This window comes from Nyctereutes procyonoides, unplaced genomic scaffold, assembly GCF_905146905.1.
Source record: "Nyctereutes procyonoides isolate TBG_1078 unplaced genomic scaffold, NYPRO_anot_genome, whole genome shotgun sequence".
NCBI classification, from domain to species: Eukaryota; Metazoa; Chordata; class Mammalia; order Carnivora; family Canidae; genus Nyctereutes; species Nyctereutes procyonoides.
Genome location: NW_026575049.1, coordinates 7,112,256 through 7,135,482, shown reverse-complemented (window position 1 = coordinate 7,135,482; position 23,227 = coordinate 7,112,256). Strand labels below are relative to the sequence as shown.

At 40.9% G+C, this 23,227-nt stretch overlaps 1 protein-coding gene across 1 annotated transcript in view; it reads left to right on the top strand.

The window, feature by feature from the left end:
- Nucleotides 1–23,227, top strand: part of CUNH12orf56 (chromosome unknown C12orf56 homolog) — an 88,601-nt gene that overhangs the window by 28,694 nt on the left and 36,680 nt on the right. Inside the window, exons 2-3 of the mRNA XM_055328439.1 lie at nucleotides 1,190–1,352; nucleotides 11,370–11,442. Of these exons, the coding sequence (XP_055184414.1) occupies nucleotides 1,190–1,352; nucleotides 11,370–11,442 (236 nt within the window). The remainder of the gene's footprint in view (nucleotides 1–1,189; nucleotides 1,353–11,369; nucleotides 11,443–23,227) is intronic.

The following is a 23,227-nucleotide window of genomic DNA, read 5'->3' as shown; positions in this document are numbered from 1 at the left end:
TGGGGTCTTTCCTGGTTCCATACAAATTTTAGGATTATTTGTTCCAACTCTGTGAAGAAAGTCCATGGTATTTTAATAGGGATTGCACTGAATGTGTAAATTGCCCTGGGTAGCATAGACATTTTCACAATATTTATTCTTCCGATCCATGAACATGGAATGTTTTTTCCATCTCTTTGTGTCTTCCTCGATTTCTTTTATAAGTGTTCTGTGGTTTTTAGAATATAGATCCTTTACCCTCTTGCTTAGATTTATTCCTAGGTATCCTATGGTTTTGGGTGCAGTTGTAAATGGGATTGATTCCTTAATTTCTCTTTATTCAGTCTCATTGTTAGGATGTAGAAATGCCACTGATTTCTGTGCATTGATTTTGCATCCTGCCACATTGCTAAATTGCTATATGAGTTTTAACAATTTTGGGGTGAAGTCTTTTGGGTTTTCTATATACAGTATATCATCTGCAAAGAGGGAAAAATCCAATTTTTTAAAGATTTTATTTATTTGAGAAAGAGTGAGTGAGTGAGCGAGTGAGGGAGGAGAGAGGCAGAGGGAGAGGAAGAAACAGGGTCCCCACTGAGTGCAGAGCCCCTCTGTAGGGCTCAATCTGGGGACTCCAGGATCATGATCTCAGTCAAAAGCAGATGATTAATGGACTGACCCACCCACAGCCCCTAAAAAAATCTATTTTCAAAATGAAATGGGGAGGGATATATTTTAACAAAAACACTGTTACTATTTATTTAGCAATCCCATAGTGTAAATCGCTTCTTGGGTTCTGTTGCTAAGTGCATTTTTAGTAAAGACTAAAACAAATAGAGGAAGAACTGAGACACCTGACAAGAAGAGGAAAGATTTCCTAGGGAAAAAAAATAAAAAGAATGCAGTTTAGGGACACCTGGGTGGCTCTGCGATTGAGCATCTGTCTTCAGTTCTGGGAGTGATCCCTGGGTCCTGGGGATCGAGTCCTGCATTGGGCTCCCTGCATGGAGTCTGCTTCTCCCTCTGCCTGTGTCTCTGCTTCTCTCTCTCTCTGTGTCTCTCATGAATAAATAAATAAAATCTTTAAAAAAAAAAGAGAGAGAGAGAATGCAGTTTAAACTTGCCCTAAGCTTTACGGGATTTATTATCACAGGATAGATAAACAGTTGTATTTGTCCTCAATCAGCTCTATCATAATTTTTTTTTCCAGATTGATGATTACCCACAGTTTTTGAGTACACCAGATAGAGAAACCAACCAACATATTCGTATCATCCATTCTTCAACTGTTTTGAAAAAAGAGTGTGAAAAACCAAAAGGCATCAAGAAATTCTCATTTCCATTTCATCATGCCAGTTCTGACAACAAAAAAGGTATGTAATATATTTCTTAACATGACACAAGATGCATTTCTTTGAGACAAAAAAGAATGTTCTTTTTCTCTGCAGCTTTACTGAGATATGATTGACAAATAAAAATTATATATAAGGTGATATTTTGATCTATGTATATACTGTGAAATGATTACCACAATCAGGCTAATCATCTCACATAGTTATCATTCTGTGTGAGTGATGAGAACACTTAAAATCTATTTTCTTTGCAAGTTTCAAGTATACGTTCCATTATTGTTAACTATAGTCACCATGCTGTGCATTTTGGTCTCCAGACCTTATTTCACTTATACCTTAGACCTTAGACCTTATTCCTTCTCTTATACCTTAGACCTTATTTCTCTTATATACTCTCTTATTTCTCTTATTTCATCTACCTTTTGACCAACATTTACCTTTTTCCCCTAACCTCTAGCCTCGTAAACTACCATTTTACTATTTGTTACTACGAGTTTGCCTTTTTTGGTTTCCATGAACTGAGATTTTGTAGTATTTGTCTTTTGTATCTGCTTTATTTTACTTAGCATGATTGATGTCTTCCAGGTTCATCTAGATTGTCCCAAATGCAGGCTTTTGTATTTTTTAGATTTTACTATTTATATTTTAAAGTAATCCCTACACCCAGTGTGGGGCTCAAACTCATGACCCCAAGATCAAGAGTCAGATTTTCTACTGACTGAGCCAGCCAGGTATCACAGGATTTTATTTTCTTTTTCTTTTTTTCTTTTCTTTTTTTTCTTTCTTTCTTTTTCTTTCTTTCCTCTTTCTTTTCTTTCTTGTTTCTTTGTTCTTTCTTTCTTTTCTTTCTTTCTTTTTCTTTCATCGTTATTTATTTGAAAGAGAGAGAAAGAGTATGCGAGTGGTGGGTGGGGGGCGGGTAGAGACTGAGGGAGAGAGAATCCTCAACAGACTCCTCACTGAATGCAGAGCCAGACTTGGAGCTTGATCCCAGGACCCTGAGATCATGACCTGAGCCTAAATCAAGAGCTGGATGCTCATCTGACTGAACCACCCAGGCGTTTCAGATTTTCCTTTTTTTAAAGGCTAAATATGGGGCACCTGGGTGGCTCAGTTAAGCATCTGCCTTCAGCTTGGGTCATGATCTTGGGGTCCTGGAATTGAGCCCTGTCAGGCTCCCTGCTCGGTGGGGAGTCTGCTTCTCCCTCTGACCTTTCCCTTGCTCGTGCTCTCTCTCTCTCTCAAAAATAAATAAATAAAAATTTAAAAAATAAAATAAAGGCTAAATAATATTAGATTGTGTGTGCATGCATGTGTGTACACACATACACCGCCCCCCAACACATACACACATTTTATTTATCCATTCACGTATTGCTGGACACTTAGGTTACTGTAAATAATGCTATGAAGAGGGCAGTATGTAAGACATCTCAGGTATCTGAGATAGTGATTTTATTTCCTTCAGATATAAACCCAGAAATGGGAATGCTGGATCATATGGTAGTCCTATTTTAGTTTTTTGAGGAACCTCCGTACTGTTTTCCATGATAGCTTTACCAGTCTACATACCCACCAACAGTGCACAAGGAGGGGTTCCCTTTTCTCCACATCCTCACCAATATTTGCTATCTTTTGGCTTTTTGAGGATAGCCATCCTAAGAGTTGGGAGGTGGTATCTCATTCTGTGTATGTTTTTTTTAAGGTTTTATTTATTTATTCATGAGAGACACACAGAGGCAGAGGGAGAAGCAGGCTCTTCACAGGGAGCCCGATGCAGACTTGACCCCTGGGACCCCTGTATCGTGACCTGAGCCAAATGCAAATGCTCAACCACTGAGCCAGCCAGGCATCTCTCATTATGGTTTTGATTTGTAATTCCATGATTAGTGAGCTGATCCATCCATTATCAGCAGCATAGTGCCTGGGCGCAGTCTGCTATACATGAGGATATGTAGGAAAAAAAGGAAGGAAAGAAAAGAAAGGAAAGGAAGAAAGGGAGAGAAGAGGTAGAAGAAAGAAAAAGAGAGAAATGTGTTCACTAAATATTGGTTTAAAAATAAAGAACGAGTTAGAATCTGGATTCCATTTGGTCAGTTGTTTAATTTTAATACCCTTATTAACAACCACAAATTTTAATTAAAAACCTGATCAAGAAGTACAGGGGATAGGGATCCCTGGGTGGCGCAGTGGTTTGGCGCCTGCCTTTGGCCCAGGGCGCGATCCTGGAAACCCAGGATCGAATCCCACGTCGGGCTCCCGGTGCATGGAGCCTGCTTCTCCCTCTGCCTGTGTCTCTGCCTCTCTCTCTCTCTCTGTGTGACTATCATAAATAAATAAAAATTAAAAAAAAAAAAGAAGTACAGGGGATAACCAGGATGATTGTGAAGTTGGCTTTAGGAAAACTCCTGATAGTCATCTCTGTGAATCTTGGGCTCCCACAAGCAAGGGAAGCCACAAGGTTCTTCCCTGATAATTATGGTTTATTATGGCTATTAACAGTATTCACTCTTCATTCAAAAATATTTGTTGGGAACCTGTTCACCTAAGAACTATGATTCATACTTATATAAAAAGATGAAAAGCCATCTTTAATTTTGTTTTTAGGGAGCTCAGCATCTGATGCAGATGATTTTCCCATTGTGCACAAGGAGATCTAGAAAATCCACAGTGGGGTGGGGAAAAAGGGGGAGGATGAGGAATCAGGGCTCCTGGTACTTATCAGCTCAACCAGAGCTTCCTTGCTTTTATGGTTCACATTTTGGGCTTTACTTAAATGTTTCTAGTGAATAAGTTTTAAAAATTCAAGGACAAATTTTTAAAAATAGAATATATAGTTGAGCAGTACACTATTTCATGGTCTTATTTTATATATGTATATGAAATGTGTACATATCTAAAGGAGCCTTTTAAGGTATCAATCCCTATAACTGGGAGTTGGTAAAAAGCAGAGAAAAAGAGCATGGGCTATGGACTAGCTAAGCCCACATCTGAATCCTGGCTCCCACCTTTCCCAGCTGTGTGGCTGTCTACAAGTCACAGTCTCTGTGAGCCTCCATTTCTTTGACTCTATTGCCAGCTTCACAGAGTTGTTGTAGTACATGAAATAATGTGGGCAAGGCTGGACACATAGCAGGAAAGCATCAGCTGTTGAGATCGCATCCTTAGCATAGAAGAAGAGCAGAATAAGATCCAACAGGGCTCCTGGATAGGCCCTTACACTTCTGGCCTCTAGCCAGGGTAGCTAGACCAGCCCATTCCACTCAATTCACTAGACTTCACTCCAAGTCTGACTCAGAGCTCTTAGAGTATTGATCTCACAAAGTGTGAGAAAACTATCCAGTGTTTGTATGGACAAGCAACTCTCCACACTGACACTCTATGGCATGGCGACTGTTTGTAGAAGTTGTAATCAGACTTATGAAATCCCTGGTCGCTCACCAGGTCTCCTGTGACACTAATTAGGGTACCTAACTGGCGTTGGTTGCCTTAAATGCATATTTATCCTTGTCCACATGCATAATTAGTCTTGGCTTTTTTCCCCCCTCACCAAGTCTAAGAAGATAGAAACACACATTAAAGAAGCTAATTACGGGTAGAAGTTTTATGAAATTTAAATTCCTAGAAACTTTGCAAATGATGTTAAAAGCAGCGAAGATGCTTTAAAAAAAAAAACTTATCTTGTGTTCATGCACATGGCTATTCGTAGAATTATACCTCTCCTCCACTCCTCCTTCTTCACTTTCATCTCTGAAGGTTCCATGTGATATGTTTGTGCAGGGAGTTTTGAAAACACAAAACTGCCACTGTCACAAGGGATCATACACAGCACACAAAAGACAATAAAAAACGTCCCCCTTTCCAGCATGCCAATGGTAATGTGCTCTGATTCCTGTTCTCCACCAAGCTGCTTGTTCCCTGGGTGAGGTATTGCTGTATACCCAGGATCCCTGTGGTTCACCTCCCAGTCTGTAATATGTGGTCCCTAAGCAAGAGAAAGGTTCAAACCTGTCTGACCAACTACTTGACAACAGTCATTACTAGAGTCTTTAGTGTTAATAATGATGACATCATGCCTAGAGAAGTAGCACACATTAACTGCTCAGCATTTAAATAAAGATAATTATTAGAATTACTCCAAACCTCTTGGGTGAAAGCCTAGGGAATATTTGTGTCATGTGGCAAAGAAGCTCACACTCAAATCAACTGGATTATCCTAACAAAGGAAGCTCAAAAGTGCAAATCGTTTGTAGCAAAAATACTTAGTTTCATCGTCACGTTGTCAACAGGATTCCTAATTAGGCCTTACTTTTCTGGAGATATATAGAAAAAGAGGCTTTTCTCTACAGTATATACACGTGTCCTTCTATGGGTCAGAGGTAGAACTTCAGATTGTACTTTTTATATGTAGATGAAAGAGGACTGTATTAAACTCTAAAGGAACAATGCCAACAGGAGCAGAGGGACACTGGTGAACTGTGTTAGCTGCTAAAGCTCTAGAATGAATTGAGTTACTAGCTCCTTAGTTTCAGGTACATTCTTCAACAGCACTATCCAGTAGAACTTTCGCAATGAGGGAGCTGTTCTGTATGTCGTCTAAATATGTCTAATGCAGTAGCCAATAGCCATCTGTGACCACTGAACACTTGACTGTGACTAGTATTACTAACTGCATTTTAATTTAATAGTCACAGGTGTCTAGTAGCTAAAGAACTGGTCACTGCAGCTCTAGATGCATAGAAAAGACTAATGGCTTTAGTGGCATATTTTGAAACACTGGCATAACATGAAGTAGACTGATCCTCAAATCAGAATGAAACATAGTAATCTGATGACACATAAACTGAACTAGATTTCATATAAATGTAAATATATAAGATTTCATTTTATACCTAAATTCCACATCTTTTCTGAAATCATTGAGGCAGTAGAAAACTAAAACAAGGGGCAGCTGGGTGGCTCAGTGGTTGAGCATCTGCTGTCAGCTCAGGGCGTGATCCTGGGGTCCTGGGATGGAGTCCCACATCGGGCTCCCCATGGGGGGCCTGCTTCTCCCTCTGCCAGTATCTCTGCCTCTCTCTGTGTGTCTCTCATGAATAAATAAATAAAAATCTTTATTAAAAAAAAAGAAAAAAAAAGGAAAAAAAAAGAAAGAAAAAATTAAAAAAAAAGAAAACTAAAACAAGGGACTGATGAATCTCTCAGATTTAGTGGTTAATTTTTACCTAGGCTTGGCAGTCTTCCCCATAGGAATAGGATTTTGACAAATATAATCAGACCTCTTGCAGTTAAAGCACTGCATTTTTTTGGGTAGTGTCCTTTCTAAAAATGTTCCTGACCAGCACTACTGAACATGCCATCAGATATCCATCGCGCTAAATGGTGGAAGGATTTCATACCTAAGCTACTGAAGACTGTAAACTGCTGTGTGCACACTAGATAACATCGGCAGAAAACTCTATCATCTATTTGTATTCAGACTCTCTTGTCATTATGGCCCTAAACCTGCCAGGCCCTGGCTATTGGCATCTAGGAGGCCAGACCCTCCCACCCGATGTAGAAACAGAGATCAAGTTGTGCTTCATTTCTCAGTGGAGGTCATAGATGATCCTAAGATTCTCCATACCATTGTTACAAATGACATTTAAAGCTAACATAAAGAGGGGCAGGGGCATTGACAGTAGAGTTGTTTTCTGTCATAAACTTTTAATGGCTTCACACAAAAAAGAGAAACTTCAAGGCTGAGGGGCACTCAGGGTTAGGTGGCTCAGTCGGTTGAGCATCTGCCTTCAGCTCAAGTCATGATCTCAGAGTCCTGGGATGGAGCCCCCCATTGGGGTCCCTGCTCAGTGAGGAGTCTGCTTGTCTCCCTCTCCCTCTGCCTGCTGTTCCCCCTGCTTGTGCTCTCTCTCTCTCTGTCAAATAAATAAATAAAATCTTAAAAAAAAAAAGTTCATGGTTGGTTAGTGAACTTGGATGAAATCAGGTTTAAGAGACAACTTCGGTGGATTGTGTAGGCAATACCAGCTTCCCAAACAGAAAAGCCTCAGTGATTTCCTTCCCCCTTCCAGGATGCCTACAGTGCTGTGCTCCATTTCTTTCCAGCTCTCCTCTAAAATGCTTGTTCCCTGACGAAGTATTGCTGTATACCCTGGACCCCTGTGGTTCACCTCCCAAACAGTCTGTAATATGTGGTCCTGAAGCAAGAGGCTCAAGCCGTCCAACCTCTGTGCCACATGTGCTAATATGTTCTACTTAATTCCAGCAATGATCAAGGGCATTATTTGTATCACCATTAGTACCCACACTTGTGAAATGCCTACTATTAGAAGTGTCTATGATGACTGAGGTCTTAAGCTTATGTAACTAGTAGAGGTTTTTTGTTTTTTGTTTTTTTTACTTACAAGCAGAAAAAACTGACTCTGCCTACCTTAATGCCAAAGAGAATCTATTGAAAGATTTTGGAGTCTCTTAGGGAATCAAGAGGTGAACAGAAGAAACCCAAGAGTGTAAGACCAGAAACCCAGCGGCCTGTTCCTGGGCTTGAACAACCTGTGAGGGACCTTCTTCTCAGTGTAGCCAGTTTCAAAGACCCCTAGCTCTGCCTCTCATGTCCAAATGTCCTAAGTCTAGAAGGACATTGATCAGCCCAACTTGGATGACACAAAGCCCACTTCCAGGCCAGCCAGCTATGGCTAGGACAGGGGTGGATCCAGATTTTTTTGAGGACCAAAACTCATACAGTTTGCAGAGCCTTTTTTAAAAAAGAGTCAAGACACCTAATACAATTGATGTGGAAATGTTAGGGTTGGAGCAAATGGTCAAGAAAGAATTCTTGAGGGGGGAGGGAAAAAAAAAAGAATTCTTGAGACGCTTCGGTGCAAAAAGGTGTTTTTTTTTTTTTTTTTTTTTTTTTAAGCACAGGGACAGGACCCATGGGGCAGAAGAGCTGCCCTGGGGTTGTGATGGGTGACTGAATGTATACCTTCAAGTAGGGAGGGCATTAGGGATAGCAGGAGTCTCTAAGAAGACCCTTCAGATGTATATTGGTGGGTCCTATGCTTTGGGGATGATTGCCAACATATGTCTTGGGGGATGGAGATAAAGGAAGTTTCCAAAGGAATTTTTATATGTTAAAGGAGAATTACAGGATCCTGCGGGGGGGGGGGGTGTCAGGCTAAGATTGCCTTTTGCCCTTAAAAAAGTATTGACATCAAGTCCACTGAGTCCCTAGAGGACTTGTCAATGGGCTGTATGTAGGCAGTAAGGAAATTTAATTTTTTCTTTTGTCTTCATGTCCCACATCAAAAAGACTGCAGCACTTCCAAGAAATATGGGCAGAAGGAATCACAAACATAAAGTGCCTATGGATACTCCCAAGAGAGGAAGTGAGACAGAAAGAAAACTCAAGTGGGAAGGGCCTGTGGTCTTGAATGACTGTGGCTGAAATGTCTTCCTTCTACATATTTTATAAAAACATTTGACCATGTGCACATGTTGTTAAGGCCTCTCCTACGACTTTGGAAGGAATGCATATAAGTGAGGGGCACTGGAGCTGAATCATCATTATTTTTACTGGAAAGAGCAATCTTTTTTTTTTTTTTTTTTTAAAGATGGGGGACTCTAGGGGACACCTGGATGGCTCAGCCGTTGAGCGTCTGCCTTTGGCTCAGGTCATGATCCTGGGGTCCTGAGATCGAGTCCCGCATTGGGCTCTGCTTCTCCCTCTACCTATGTCTCTGCCTCTCTCTCTGTTTCTCTCATGAATGACTAAATAAAATCTTAAAAAAAAGTATGGGGCACCCATACTGTAGAAGATGCCAGCTCCTCATAGAAGGTAAGGCACTGGAAAGATAAAATGACAGTTATCTCCTGCAGTTGCAGTCTCCTACTTTTTTGTTTTTTGCTTTTAGATTTTATTTTTAAGTAAACTCTACACCCAACGTGGGGGTCAAACTCACACTCCCAAGATCAAACGCCAAAGAGAATCTATTGAAGGATCTTGGAGTCTCTTAGGGAATTAAGGTCCCTAGGTCTCTCACATGCTCTACGGACAGATCCAGTCAGGCACCTCTCAGTTTCCTACTTTTTATCAGGCTTTTTGCCTCAAGTCCCTAGGTGATCCCCAAATCTGATGAACTCTGCTGGACTTCAAGGGGGCTGTGTGGACTACTCCTTCAGTCTAGACCAGAGCAAGCCAGAATGGCCCTCAGCCTCCAGCCATCTTTTTTTTTTTTTTTTGCCATCTTTTTATTGACCCCCTCCAGGATCACCTTCAGCTCACTGAGGTGAGAGGATTCTTTCTTCTAAGCATGGAGGTGCCTTGGGCTCCTCTCAGACCCACAGGAGTGAAAGAGAATTACGCAGAGGAGTTCAAAAAGGAAAGGGGGGGAGGTCAAACTCTGTGAAAGCACACTTAAGATTTTTAATTCATTTTGTGTATATTTTACCTTAAAAGAAAAAAACTGGGATGCCTGGGTGGCTCAGCGGTTGAGCTTCTACCTTTGGCTCAGGGCGTGATCCTGGGGTCTGGGATAGAGTCCCGCATTGGGCTCCCCGCAGGGAGCCTGTTCTCCCTCTGCCTGTGTCTCTGCCTCTCTCTCTGTGTCTCTCATAAATAAAATCTTAGAAAAAAAAAAAAGGAAAAAGAAACTGGAAAAATCAAAAGGGAGGGAGGTGGAAAGGGAAGCAAGCAACCCAAGAAAGAAAGCAGCTGACAGAACCAGGGAAATCCCTACAAGGAATTATCTGTGGAAGCAGGGCTTTCTCTCTTTTCCTCCCTGGCTCTGGGTATTGCTTAGGCATCACTAAGCATGACTCCAACCCTTCTGCAGCGATGGGGAGGTGGTGCCACAGGGAACACTGAGCTTCCACTGGAGCTCAGAATGTGAGGATAATACTGACCTCTTGGAGTAGCTTATGGAAATGTAAGTTTGGTTCCTGCTCAGAATACTTATTAGATACTATTATTATTTGTCCCTCCAAATAAACAAAATACACTTACATAGTTGGAAGGACATGACAGTTTTCTTGATGTAAGTTATGATTGGCTCTTTGATTTTCATTTTTTTCTAGGATTTTATTTATTCATTTGATGAAGGGGGGGCAGGGGAAAGTACAAGCAGGAGGAGTGGGAGAGGAAGCAGATTCTCCACAGAGCAGGGAGCCCGATGTGAGGCTCCATCCCAGGACACTGGGATCATGACCTGATCCAAAGCCAGATGCTTAACTGACTGAGCCACCTAGGAGCCACTGATTTTTACTTTAAACTAATGTTTATTGCATAACTACTCTATCAGGTACCCATGAGTCCTTTTTATATACGTTACCTTATTTTCATTCACAGAATTACCATCTTCATTATTATAAATTAAAATACTAAGTCCAGAGTGATAAAACAACTGGTAAAACGCTTGTAAATTGTAAAGTAACTTTTTACAAGAGTCTGAAGTTACACACATGTTTTAACATCAAAGCCAAGGTTCGTTTTGTTCCGTCATGCTGCCCAGTTTATAATTTGGGACTTGCAAGTTTTATGTTTTGGGTTTTTTTTTTTTAGAGGGAAGTGGGGGAGGAGCAGAAGGAAAGGGCAAGAATCTTAGGCTTCAAACCCAGCGTGGATCCTGATGTGGGGCTCCATCTCACAACCCTGAGATAATGACCTGAGCCGAAATCAAGAATCAGACATGTAACCAACTGAGCCACCCAGGCGTCCCAGGACTTGCAAGTTTTTGTGAGGATTTATGAACAGCCATCAAATCACTACATGTAACTGTAACTTCTTCACAAACTCAATCAAATTATGTAATTAAGGGACGCCTCGGTGGCTCAGCGGTTGAGCATCTGCCTTTGGCTCAGGGCGTGATCCTGGAGGTCCAGGACTAAGTCCCACATCGGGCTCCCTGCATGGAGCCTGCTTCTCCCTCTGCCTGTGTCTCTGCCTCTCTCCCTGTGTCTCTCATGAAAAAATAAATAAAATCTTTTAAAAAAATTATGTAATTAATTATCAAATGACTTTTTTTCTTTTCCTTTTTTTAGTCAAAGAAGAGATTAATGGCCCTGTCTTTTGGAGTGGCAAAGAGCCCAGAAATTTGAATGAATCCTCTCTCAGGTGAGATTTTGTTCAGAGTATGTTTTTAACTTGCTGACCAAAACTTATTTTATACTTCACTTTGCTCGTTTTAATGCTTTTTCTCTACTGATGGCTTTGGACCGAGTTTTGTCTATTTCATATATACAATAATGAAGAAGATATTTTAGGAGAACTTTCTTCTAAATTCAAATCTAGTTAGTTTAAATAGTAAAATACAATATTTCTCAGGTCAATGGAATCTGTAGATTTCACAACATAAATAACTGATTAAAGTTAAATTAAAAAATATTTATTGAGGGGATCCCTAGGTGGCTTGGCGGTTTGGCGCCTGCCTTTGGCCCAAGGCGCGATCCTGGAGTCCCGGGATCGAGTCCCGCGTCGGGCTCCTGGCATGGAGCCTGCTTCTTCTCCCTCCTCCTGTGTCTCTGCCTCTCTTTCTCTCTATGTCTATCATAAATAAATAAATAAATAAATAAATAAATAAATAAATAAATAAATAAATAAATCTTTTAAAAAAATTATTGAGGTCTTGTTCTGTGTAGGGCACTGTACAAGGCACTGTAAAAAAACAGGAAAATGAGTAAGGCATAGTTCTGTCCTTGAGAAGCTGATGTATATTTACACAAACAGAGCTAATACAGAGTACATATGCTAAGTGTCATCAGTGAATTTGACCAAATTGTCAAAGAGATTTTTTAAAGAGGGGAAAGGTCATATTCAGTTTTGGGGGGAAATCAGGATACCAGAATGACAGCTGGTGAAAAAAACTGTGTATGGAGATGGAGATATTGCAGCTGGAAGGGATAATAAAAACTAAGATGGGGCGCCTGGGTGGCTCACTCGGTTAAGCATCTACCTTCAGCTCAGGTCATGATCCTGGGATCTTAGGATTGAGTCCCACATCAGGCTCCCTGCTCCATTACAGATTCTGTTTCTCCCTCCCCCTCTGACTCCCTCTCTCTAGCCCTTTCCCCTGCTTAGGCTCTTGCTTGCTTGATCTCTCTCTTTCAAATGAATACATTTAAAAAAATCTTTAAAAAACCCACAACCAAACCTAAGACAGAGGCAGGAAAAACTGCAATATGTATTAGAAAAGGTAAGCAGTCCATAGTGATTTAAAAATAGAACAGAGGGGCGGGCACTTGGCTTGTTCAGTCAGTAAATCATGCAACTCTTGATCTTGGGGTTTTGAGTTCAAGCCTCACTTTGGGCATTGAGCTTACATAAAAAAATAAAAAAAATAACTTAAGAAATAAAGAGAGAACAGGAATACCAGTTATATGGTTAGAAAGTAAAACTGGGCCCCTGCTTTAGAGACTCTTAAGAGTCCAGGTAAAGACTTTACACATCATTTTGTAGGTTATGGGGAAACTATTGACAAATAATCAGCTGTGCTTCAAATGGATTGAAGCAAGGAGAAACCAGAGATTGGTGGGAAATAATGAGAATCTCAATTGGGCAAATGTAAAGAAGAAGGGATGGATGGAAGAGATATTTCAGAGGCAAAATCTATAAGCCTGGCAACTGAACATGAGAGAAATGGGAGAGAAACCACTGTGCTTTCAAGCTGGGGTTACTGCAAGGTGATGCCTTTCAGGGAAATAAGGATGACCAGAAAAAAAAAAAAAAAAAAAAAAGGATGACCAGAGGGATTCAAACACAAGTCCTGGTTTAGACAGGGTAAGCTTGAGGAGCTTGAGGTCCTAGTAGGCCTCAGTTCGTGAGGTTCTCTAGCAGTTAAAATTTCAGTTTGGGGGGCACACAAGTGGCTCAGGGGTTGAGCATCTGCCTGTGGCTCAGGGCGTGATCCTGGGGTCCTGGGATTGAGTCCCACATCAGGCTCCCCGCAGGAAGCCTGCCTCTCTCTCTGCCTCTCTCATGAATAAATAAATAAAATCTTTAAAAAGAAATTCAGTCGGGAAGGCAGAAGTCTGGGTGTAAATTTAAAAAGGAGTTTCCTAGGGTGCCTGGGTGGCTCAGTTGGTTAAGCGGCTCTCTTCAGGTCATTATCTCAGGGTCCTGGGATTGAGTCCCATGTTGGACTCCCTCCCACCCAGGAGTCTGCTTCTCCCTCCATCCTTCCCCCTGTTCATTCTTTCTCTTTCTCTTCTCAAATAAGTAAGTAAAGACATTAAAAAATGAAATAAAATAAAAAGGAGTTTCCTGGGACGCCAGGCTGGCTCAGTCAGTAGAACATGCAACTCTTGATCTTGGGGTTTTGAATTCAAGCCCCACGTTGGGGATAGAGCTTACTTTAAAGGAAACAAAAATTATAGATAGATAGATAGATAGATAGATAGATAGATAGATAGATAGGAGTTTTCTAAGCTGCATAACCTGAGGTACGGTTCTATTATACACCTTAACTGTCTAGACATTAGAAGGAGGAGGGGAACACAGGATCCGAAGAGCTGCAAGTCAGGGGGAATACAGGCATGGGGAAAATGAATGTGAGTTGGAGACCTGAAAGATAGCTCATGGCATGGAGGGAATATCCAAGTTAGGAAAGCACTGCAAAATGCTATAAAGGAAAAGTGAACTCCTAATTGGGGAGCACCCACAAACCTGTGCTGTTCCACACAATGCATTAACTTAGGTTGTTGGGGGAGGGGTCCCACTGCACTTTTTCTCACTCTAACCTTCTCTCACTGAACAAGATGACCTACAAAATCTCTTCTGAATCTGCATTTCATTATTTTAACTTCCTTTCTCACACACAAACAAATGAATTTGGCTTAGGAAGATGATAGCTAGCTAGCTAGCTAGCTAGCTAGGAGACTTAATACTAAGAACACATCGTCATTATTTACTTTATAGAATTTTAACTTTACAACCAACTATTCTGGACAAGAATATTGGTGGAAACGTGGCTACAGTAATAGTACACTATTATTCTCTTAAAGGTACAGTAATAGTACACTATTATTCTCTTAAAGGTTTTGAAGTTTAAGGAGTAAACTTTTAAAAATGACCTCTGGGGAGCCTGGCTGGCTCAGCTGGAAGAGCATGCAGCTCTTGATCTCTGGGTTGTGAGTTCAAGCCCCACACTGGATGTAGAGATTGCTTAAAAAATAAAATTTTAAAAAAGATGATAATAAAAAAATTGAGGGGCGCCTGGGTGGTTCAGTCAGTTAGGCAGCTGACTTTGGCTCAGGTCACGATCTTAGGGTCCGGGGATCGAGCCCCAACCCCCATCCCTGCAGACTACCTTCTCTCCCTCTCCCCTCCCCATGCTTGCTCACTCTCTCTCAAATAAAATCTTTTAAAAATAGTTAAATAAAAAATGAAATTAAGAAAATAATCTCTGTGGTCCTGTCAGTGTTCTCAAGGCTTTGGAAATTTTGATTATATTTGAAGCTTGTAGCATCAGGAAAAGTTAACTGGCTAAGACAGGATGGAGCAATAAGTGTCCTGTTTTGCATTGCAAACCGCAGCTCTGAAAGCACTCTGAGACCCCTTTGTAGTGCTGGGAGTGGGGGAGGGACCAACAGCCAGTCCTGCTGAATTCCCTCCACCAGGGCTTCTCAGCGGGGTGCTACCGGCATTGGGGGGGGGGTGGAGGGACCACTTGTGGGACTGGAGAGTCCCTGGCTCTTTTCCACTAAATGCCTGTAACACTCCTCATTTATTGTGGGAATGAAAAAAGCCCACCAGCACACATTTCCACGGGAACCATCTCCACTAATTGCATTTGGCAACACAAGTTTGTTTGTATTTCCCCATCCCATGTTCTTTCTCCCCTCTCTCTGCAATCCTCTCTCTCATCTTTCCTCCTCTCCCTATGAAATTCTGTGCTTGGGTTTTTATTGACCCCACAGTGGGTTAAGGTAATAATAATAAAACAACTTTAAAATGGTTCCCGCTTTGGTGGGATTTCCATCCTAATCAGCATGGAAGCCAGAAGCTCAAGGAAAGAAGCTCTATTAGAATTTCATTTTACTGAGGTACAACTGACAACACAGTATACAGTTTGATACATTTTGTCCAATGTATACACCCAGGAAAGCATCACCATAATCATTATCTATTATTTCCTCTGTACTACCTATGGTTTGGAAACTTCTTCAAAGGCAGTAAGCTGGGGCAGGTGTTAGGTCTCACCTTGTTTGTTTCCCACCTCTCCGAGATGACTGTCTTATATTGTCCGATATCCAGTGTCTTAAAAGCGGTTTTTATTTTTTATTTTTTACCTTTTTCCAGTTTTTTTTTTTTTTTTTCAGGTGAGAGGGTGTATCTAGTCCCTATCACTCCATCCTGGCCTGAAACAGGAAAAGAAAAACAACTGGTAGAATTTTAATCTTTACACTAGTATATATGGAAGGGAATTTGGATTGGTTTCAAATCCTTCCTAGAGCCAGTGATAGTTCCAGAATTTTCACAAAAGAGATTCTATAAAAGAGGGCAGCAAAAGCGGGGGGGGGGGGGTCGTTAGGAAACTCTTTTTTCCTTTGGTTGGCACAAACTGTTTTATGTGGTATATGTATTTATTTTTGGTGGCTTACTGAGGGTGGGAAGCTATTGAAGATCTTAGGGAATGAGGGGCAGCAAAGCCCGCTCTCCCCTTAGCCTCTGGGAGTCTGCTGTTTTAGGCCAATGTGACTTACCAAACTCCAGTTCCAGACTATAATAATGAAGACCCCGTGAATCTCAGAAGGACCCAACTAGACCTATGCTCATGACTACAAGAAGATAAAAATACACACTTTTAGAAAAAAAAAAAAATCTCAACAAAGTGAAATATCCCAAACAAGATTAGAGAGTCCGTTCAGTAGCAGGGCTCATATCCCCAAGCACTCCCACTGTTGGAGGTCAGACTGGTTATGGGGCTTGAACCTGCTTGTCAGGAAGCCAGAATCTGGGACACTCATTGCTGCTTCCTATTGAGTGGTTACTGCCTTGAGATGAGTACAACCTCTTAAGGTACGTGCTGGCTAGACTGTGTGAGGAGATAGCCCAAAGCAGGGTTTGGGAATAGAGCTCACCTGGAATACAGAACATATCCATGTTTTTTTTCAAGTCTGGCCTCATGTTAGGATCTCTCAAGAGTTCATGGAAAGTTCAGACTTCTGGACTCCACCTCAGACTCCCTAAGCTGTAGGGCTAGGACTCAGAAGTCTGTTTTTGGTGGCTCCCTAGATGAGCTAGCTACCCATGTTCAGGAAATCTTGGGCTAAGCAGTCAATCGACTCCTGGATTATTGAGATTCCTGACTTCTACAACCATAATATATCTATAATCCATCAACTGTTCTCTGCTTTCACTGTCAGTCCTCTAGTGGTGAGCAACTGTCACCTCTCACCTGGGTTTGCAACACCTCTTAACTGCTCTCTCCATCTCTACTCTTGGTATCTGCTGTGGTAAGAATGTTTGTGTCCCTCCCAAATTCCCATGTTGAAATCCAAACCCCCAAAAGTGATGGTAATTCGGAGGTGAACCTTCAGGAGGTGCTTTAATCTTGGGGGTGGAGACAAATCTCATTTTTGAGATTAGTGCTCTTAGAAAAGAGACTCCAAAGAGCTCACTAGCCCATCCACCATGTAAAGGCATAATAGGAAGGAAGTGCCTAGGAGCCAGGGAGAGGGTCCATACCATACGGTGACCACACTAGCATCCTGATCTTGGACTTTCTAGCCTCGAAAACTGTGAGCAATACATTTTCTGGTTGTTGTTGTTGTTTTTAAGATTTTATTTATTTATTCATGAGAGACACGGGGGTGGGGGGAGAGGCAGAGACACAGGCAGAGGGAGAAGCAGGCTCCATGCAGGGAGCCCGACGTGGGACTCAATCCCCGGATTCTAGGATCACACCCTGGGCCAAAGGCAGGTGCTAAACCGCTGAGCAACCCAGGGATCCCCCCCATTTTTTTTTATAAGCCACCCAGTCTGTGGCCAGACTGCTTTGATAGCAGCCCAAACAAGCCAACACACTGCCTCTCCACCCCTATCTGAATCCATTTCTCACCTTGAAATGATCTTTTCCAAAGCATTTTTTTTTTTTGCTTAAAACATTTCAATAGTACCCCATTGCCTAGAAAATAAAACTTTTTACACATCTAGACGGCCCTGGAAGACCTGACCTCTGCTTATGTCTCCAGCTTCATCTCAAGTCATGTCACCCCTTGTTCACCACACTGGGTAGAACACCTCAAGCTTTTTCCACCTCAGGGCCTTTACACTTCCTTTCTCCCCTAACACTGCTTTTTACATGGCTCATCTTTCTTATCCTTCAGGTCTTAGCTTGAAATGTCCACATCTCAGACTGGTCTTGCCTGATCACCTGTCTGAAGTATCTGACCCTCCAAAAGACACACCTAGGTTGTCTCAGAGTTCTCTGTTTATGTCGTACTTTCATAAACAGTTATTACATCTCTATAGCTTATTGTCTGTGTTCCCACTAGAATGTAAGCCTCACAAGGGCAGGGACTGAGATACTCTTTGCACATGGATATATTTCTAGTGCTTGGCCTAGTGCCTGGCACAGGCTGCTTAATAGTTGTTGAATGATTAATCATGTTCTTTATAACCTAGCCTGGCTTGTATTATATAGGCTTGGGGAAGCATGATTTGACCTAAATCCATGCCATAAGAAAGCATGCTTTTACAGGGTTGATGCACTTCCAATGTTGCCCTTAAGTGCTGTGACTTATTAGTTCTGGGAGGAGGAGTCTCTGCTGTCGCAGGACACTAAGTGAAATTGCTAACACGGCCCTCATAACTAGAAGTGGTGAGGGAAAAGCAATACCACTAGTAGCCATCCACATGCTCTCAGACTCAATTTTCTTCATTTCACATTTGGGCGTATTAATGTCCACTAGACCACTCAGATATTCTCATTGTTTTCTTCCAATGTAGAAAAATAAAAGAGGTTTCTAAATAATGCTTGCAGTAGTTGTTTTAGGTTCCTGTGGAGGTCAGAACTTTGTTAGAAGTAAAAGAAGTCCAACGTAGGTTAAAAAGGGGAATGTATTGGAATAACTGGGCCCACTCATGTCATTCAACACTCATTCAACAGATATATACAGAAATAGACATAAATACAGACACAAATGTGGATCTACCTACCTACCTGTTTAATCTGGCACACTTTAATTGCTGGGCTCTGTATTCAGTTTTAGATATTCAACACTGAGTGAAATCAGCAAAAGATAGAAGCCCAACAGTAGAATGCAGGAATGGTAAGAATGAAGTTAAGATTGAGGCAGAGCTAGAAATGGGGATTTAAGTGGGCATAGGACTTTGTATCCTCTGATATTGATGGATCAGGCTCATTTTTTCTCACTGAATACCATATCTTTTCTTTTTTTAAAAAAGATTTTATTTATTTGATAGAGAGAAAAAGAGCACACGCATGAATGGGGGGAAGGGGCAGAAGGAGAGGGAGAAGCAGACCCTCATCCAGCAGGGAGCCCAACGTGGGGCTCGATCCCAGGACCCCAGGATCATAACCTGAGCTGAAGGTAGACGCTCAACGACTGAGCCACCCAGACACCCCAATACCATGGGGCAACAAACAAGGTTACCATCTGTCTTAAATTCACATTACAACTCCCACCCCCAGACAAAGGTTAATTCTCACACTTTCTTGCATTGAATTTAAAAATCCTGGGAAGGTCTCTGATGCCGTGGTTTGAATAAATCACTCACTGATGAAAAATATCCACCATAGCCAGAAAGTCAGAGTCTTTAAAAACACAGCAGCTTCTGTGTATTCCATGTGTGGAGGGAAGGAGTGGTTTCCAAAGAAAGGGGGTGAGGAGGGAATCAGGTCTACTATCCATCCCATAGTTTTCTAACACTATCCTCTCCTTAATTAAACACATGAGTCAAAAGCGTAAACAAAAGGCAGGCTAGGACAGAACACAGTAATTAGAGGACTAAAGAATGTTATCATGTGCAGAGCTTTGAAACACCTCTGAGGTGTAAAGTTTTAGGCCTAATTATGAGAAGCTGCAGGTCATGAGAAGGATGCGGTTATCTTGGGACATCAGACTTACATAAGTATGATTACTTTTCAGGGTAATAGTAAACAACAGGTCTTTTGACACCTAAGGGACAGAAAACCGACTAGTGATCTCTGATAATGAGATTCAGTATTTAGGTTTCTCTGTCCTTCGTGTAGCTCTTCATTAGGGTATAGTTCCAGGTTCTCATCTGCATTTTACAGGAGAAAACCCAAGTAGATATTTCAAGTAGAAATAGAGTATTGTGACCTACTTAAGAGTTTCCTAAACCGTCAGGGGGAAAAAAAAGGCTGCCTATTGCTTGAGAGTGTAAAGAAGCAGAGAAGAAGGCTGAGATCAATAGAACACTTTTACAGTGTTGGTACAGAGGAAGATTTATATAAATTTAATTGAGTTCACCTTGAATAATCCATGAGGAAAAGAAACAGTGATAATGTTCTGCCCTCAGTCCAGGTCTGCCAGGCTCGGTACCCACCAGGGTGGATTCTGATCTGACTTTACATTTATTTGTAGCCTCCACCGATATCTGGCTAGTAAAAATTTAAAAGTAGAATTTCTAACCACAACACATGGCAAGTAGGAGGATGAGCTTTTGTAGAGACTGAGCAGTTTAATAAATGGAAGTAGAGCTGACAATCCTAATGAAACGAGAATGTGCTGTGCTTAGCTGTCACCATTAGCAAAGTAGAAGGGAGGGGAAACCAAGAATGCGTACCTTATATTTTTCTCGAAAGAGGAGCACTTCTGGATAGAAAAGAGAAAAAGGGAGCTGTGCTATTTCTCTCCATGTAGCACATAAGCATGCAGGCTCTGTGGCCACACTGGCTGATTCTGCATCCTGATTCTGCCTTGGGCTCTTTAACCTTCCCAGGCTTCGCTCCCCAGGGGTAGGATGAAGCTCATGATAGCACCTTTCTCAGAGGGATGATATGTGAGGGCTCAATCATGCACATGTAAAGTGCTTAAACTCTGTGTGGCACTTAGTCCCTACTAAAACTTAGCTCTTTTGTTATTGTTGATTATCAGTAAGTCAGCCACTGAGCAATAATTTATTTGGCATCCTCAGAATCCCCGATGAAGACTTAGGACAGAATAACTTTCCTCTTTTTAACACTAATGACACTACTGTATTTAAAAAATACAAATGCTATTGTGCAATAACTTGGCATGAGGTAGCATCTAGATTTTCTTTTTTATTATTAATGTTCTTTTTAAAAAGATTTTATTTATTTATTCATGGAAGACAGAGAGAGGCAGAGACATAGGCAGAGGGAGAAGTAGGCTCCCTGCGGGGAGCCCGATGCAGGACTCGATCCCAGGGCCCTGGGACCATGACCTGAGCCCAAGACAGATGCTCAACCACTGAGTGACCCAGGCGCCACTTAATATTAATTTTCTAAGAATTTCTTGCAAAATAGGTTGTTACAGTTGTATTAGAGGACCAGTCCTGTGTTTATGTAAATATACTATATATGTAAGTACATGAGTCCAGAACATTTAGAAACTCAAGAGAGGGACGCCTGGGTGGCTCAGTAGGTGAAGCGTCTGCCTTTGGCTCAGGTCATGATCTCAGGGTCTGGGGATCAAGCCCTGTGTCAGGCTCTCTGCTCAGTGGGGAGTCTGCTTCACCCTCTCCCTTTGCCTCTCCCCCCAGCCCTGCTTGTGCGCTCTCTCTCTTAAATAAATAAATAACATCTTAAATAGATGCAGAAAAAAGACTCAAGAGAAAGGATTCAAGGCCTCTAAAAACTATTTTTTTTAAACTATCTTTATAAGTCTATGTCTTCATCATTCTCAAAACTGGCTCTGAAAACATTACATATATATACTCTTGTATACATAATTTGCTCATAGTTTATCATTATTAACATTTCCTGCTCAATTATACACTTATAAAAATATAAAAATACATTTATTGAGCATCGGGGTAGAATCAATATTCATTCTTCTCCTGCGTCACTCTCTTCGTCTTTCTTTTCCTTCCTCCTTTCTCCCTTCATGGACCTGTCTGAAAATTTCCCTGGGATCGATATTCAGTAGCTGAACTGCTTTGTTCATCCTATCTATGAATCTGCTTGTTGGTTTTAGATATTAAAAATATCTCCTTCCATTTTGTCAGCTATCGATTAGCTTTTACTGAAGAGAATTTTAAGTTTGATGTAATAAAATTAATTAAGGTTTTGATTCTGGTCAAGATGGAGTAAGTACACATCACCCCACCTCTCTCACTCTGAATGCAAGTAAAAATCTTTTTTTTTTCTGCAAGTAAAAATCTTGAAGAGAATGCATATAGCAGTTGACTGCCTGATTTTTTAAAAAAAATTCTCCATAGCACTTAAACAGGATTCAGAGTTAAAAACAGCCATAGGTTTTTCTGTAAAATATACTTTAGCTGAACACATGTATTTTGACATGTACTGTCATTTGGTTCTTAGTATCTCTTAGTTTCCTTTATTATTTTCAGCAGGTTGATTATGATGCATCTGGTGTGGAATTCTTTGAGTTTATCTTTTGGGGATTCACTGAGTTTCTTGAATCTGTAAGTTTTTCTTTTGCCAAATTTGGATAGTTTTTGGCCATTAGTCCTTCAAATATTTTTTTGCACTCCACTTTGCCTCCTTTCTTTCTGGGACTCTAAAGACATGAATATTAGACCTTTCATATTGTCAAACAGTCCCTTGAAATTCTGTTCATGTTTTTCTTCAATCTTTACTTTCTGTGTTGTTCAGATCGGATAACATCTGTTCATCTATCTTCAAATTCAATGACTTTTTCTTCTGTCATTTCCATACTGTTTACTGAGATCATTCAGTGAATTTTTAAATTTTTGGTTGTCGTAGTGTATTTTTCTTCCTAAAAGTTCCATGTGGTATTTTTTTATATCTTCTGAATTGGAATGTATTCTTTATTTTTCATTTTATTTCATTTTTAAGTATGCTCCACACCCAAAGTGGGGCCTGAACTCACAACTCTGAGATCAAGAGTCGCATGCCCAACTGCTGAGCCACCCAGGAGTCCCCATCTGTTTTTTTTTTTTTTTTAAAGATTTTATTTATTTGAGGGAGACAGAGATAGTGAGAGAGAGCATGAGTGGGGAGGAGAGGGAGAAGCAGCTTCCCCACCAAGCAGGGAGCCTGCTGCAGGGCTCAGTCCCAGGACCCTGGGATCATGACCTGAACCCAAGGCAGACACTCACCTACTGAGCTACCCAGGCGCCCCTGAACATCTATTTCAATGTGATAGGTTTCTAAGCTCTTTGTGAAAACTAAACTCTCCATTTCATATTCATTTAACTTCTTTCTTATCCTTTTTAAGAATTTCTTAAATACTAAGTTTTTCTAATTTACCACTTTTCTTCATTTCTTGTTAGAGTATCAATATGCTAGCATGCATGTACTTTTCATTCTTAGCTGAACTTGCACCTTACAGATTTTTGTGAAGCTGTTTCTTCCATTTTGCCTGTTGCTTTTTTGACTGTGACCTGAACATTTTTAGCCTCAAGGAGTTTATCTGTCTTTGATGCAGAGGGGGAAAAAAAAAGAAAAAGTGATTTGTACATACTTTTGATTTTGGAGTTCTCTTTCCTACTTCCCTCATCTCTTCCTCCAATGTGGCTGGGCTCTCCCTAGAGATACACAACTCATTTGAAAAACTCTTGACTTTTAGCAACTTAGTTCTGTAAATATGAAGTTGACATGTATGCAAATTTGAGTTTCTAGAACTCTTGCTTAGTAACAAACTACTCTTTAATCAGACTCTACTGATTACTCTACTCTTTAATAAAGATGGGTATTACTGAATTTCAAATAAAGAATACAGTTTAATTTTATGAGTTGCTTGCT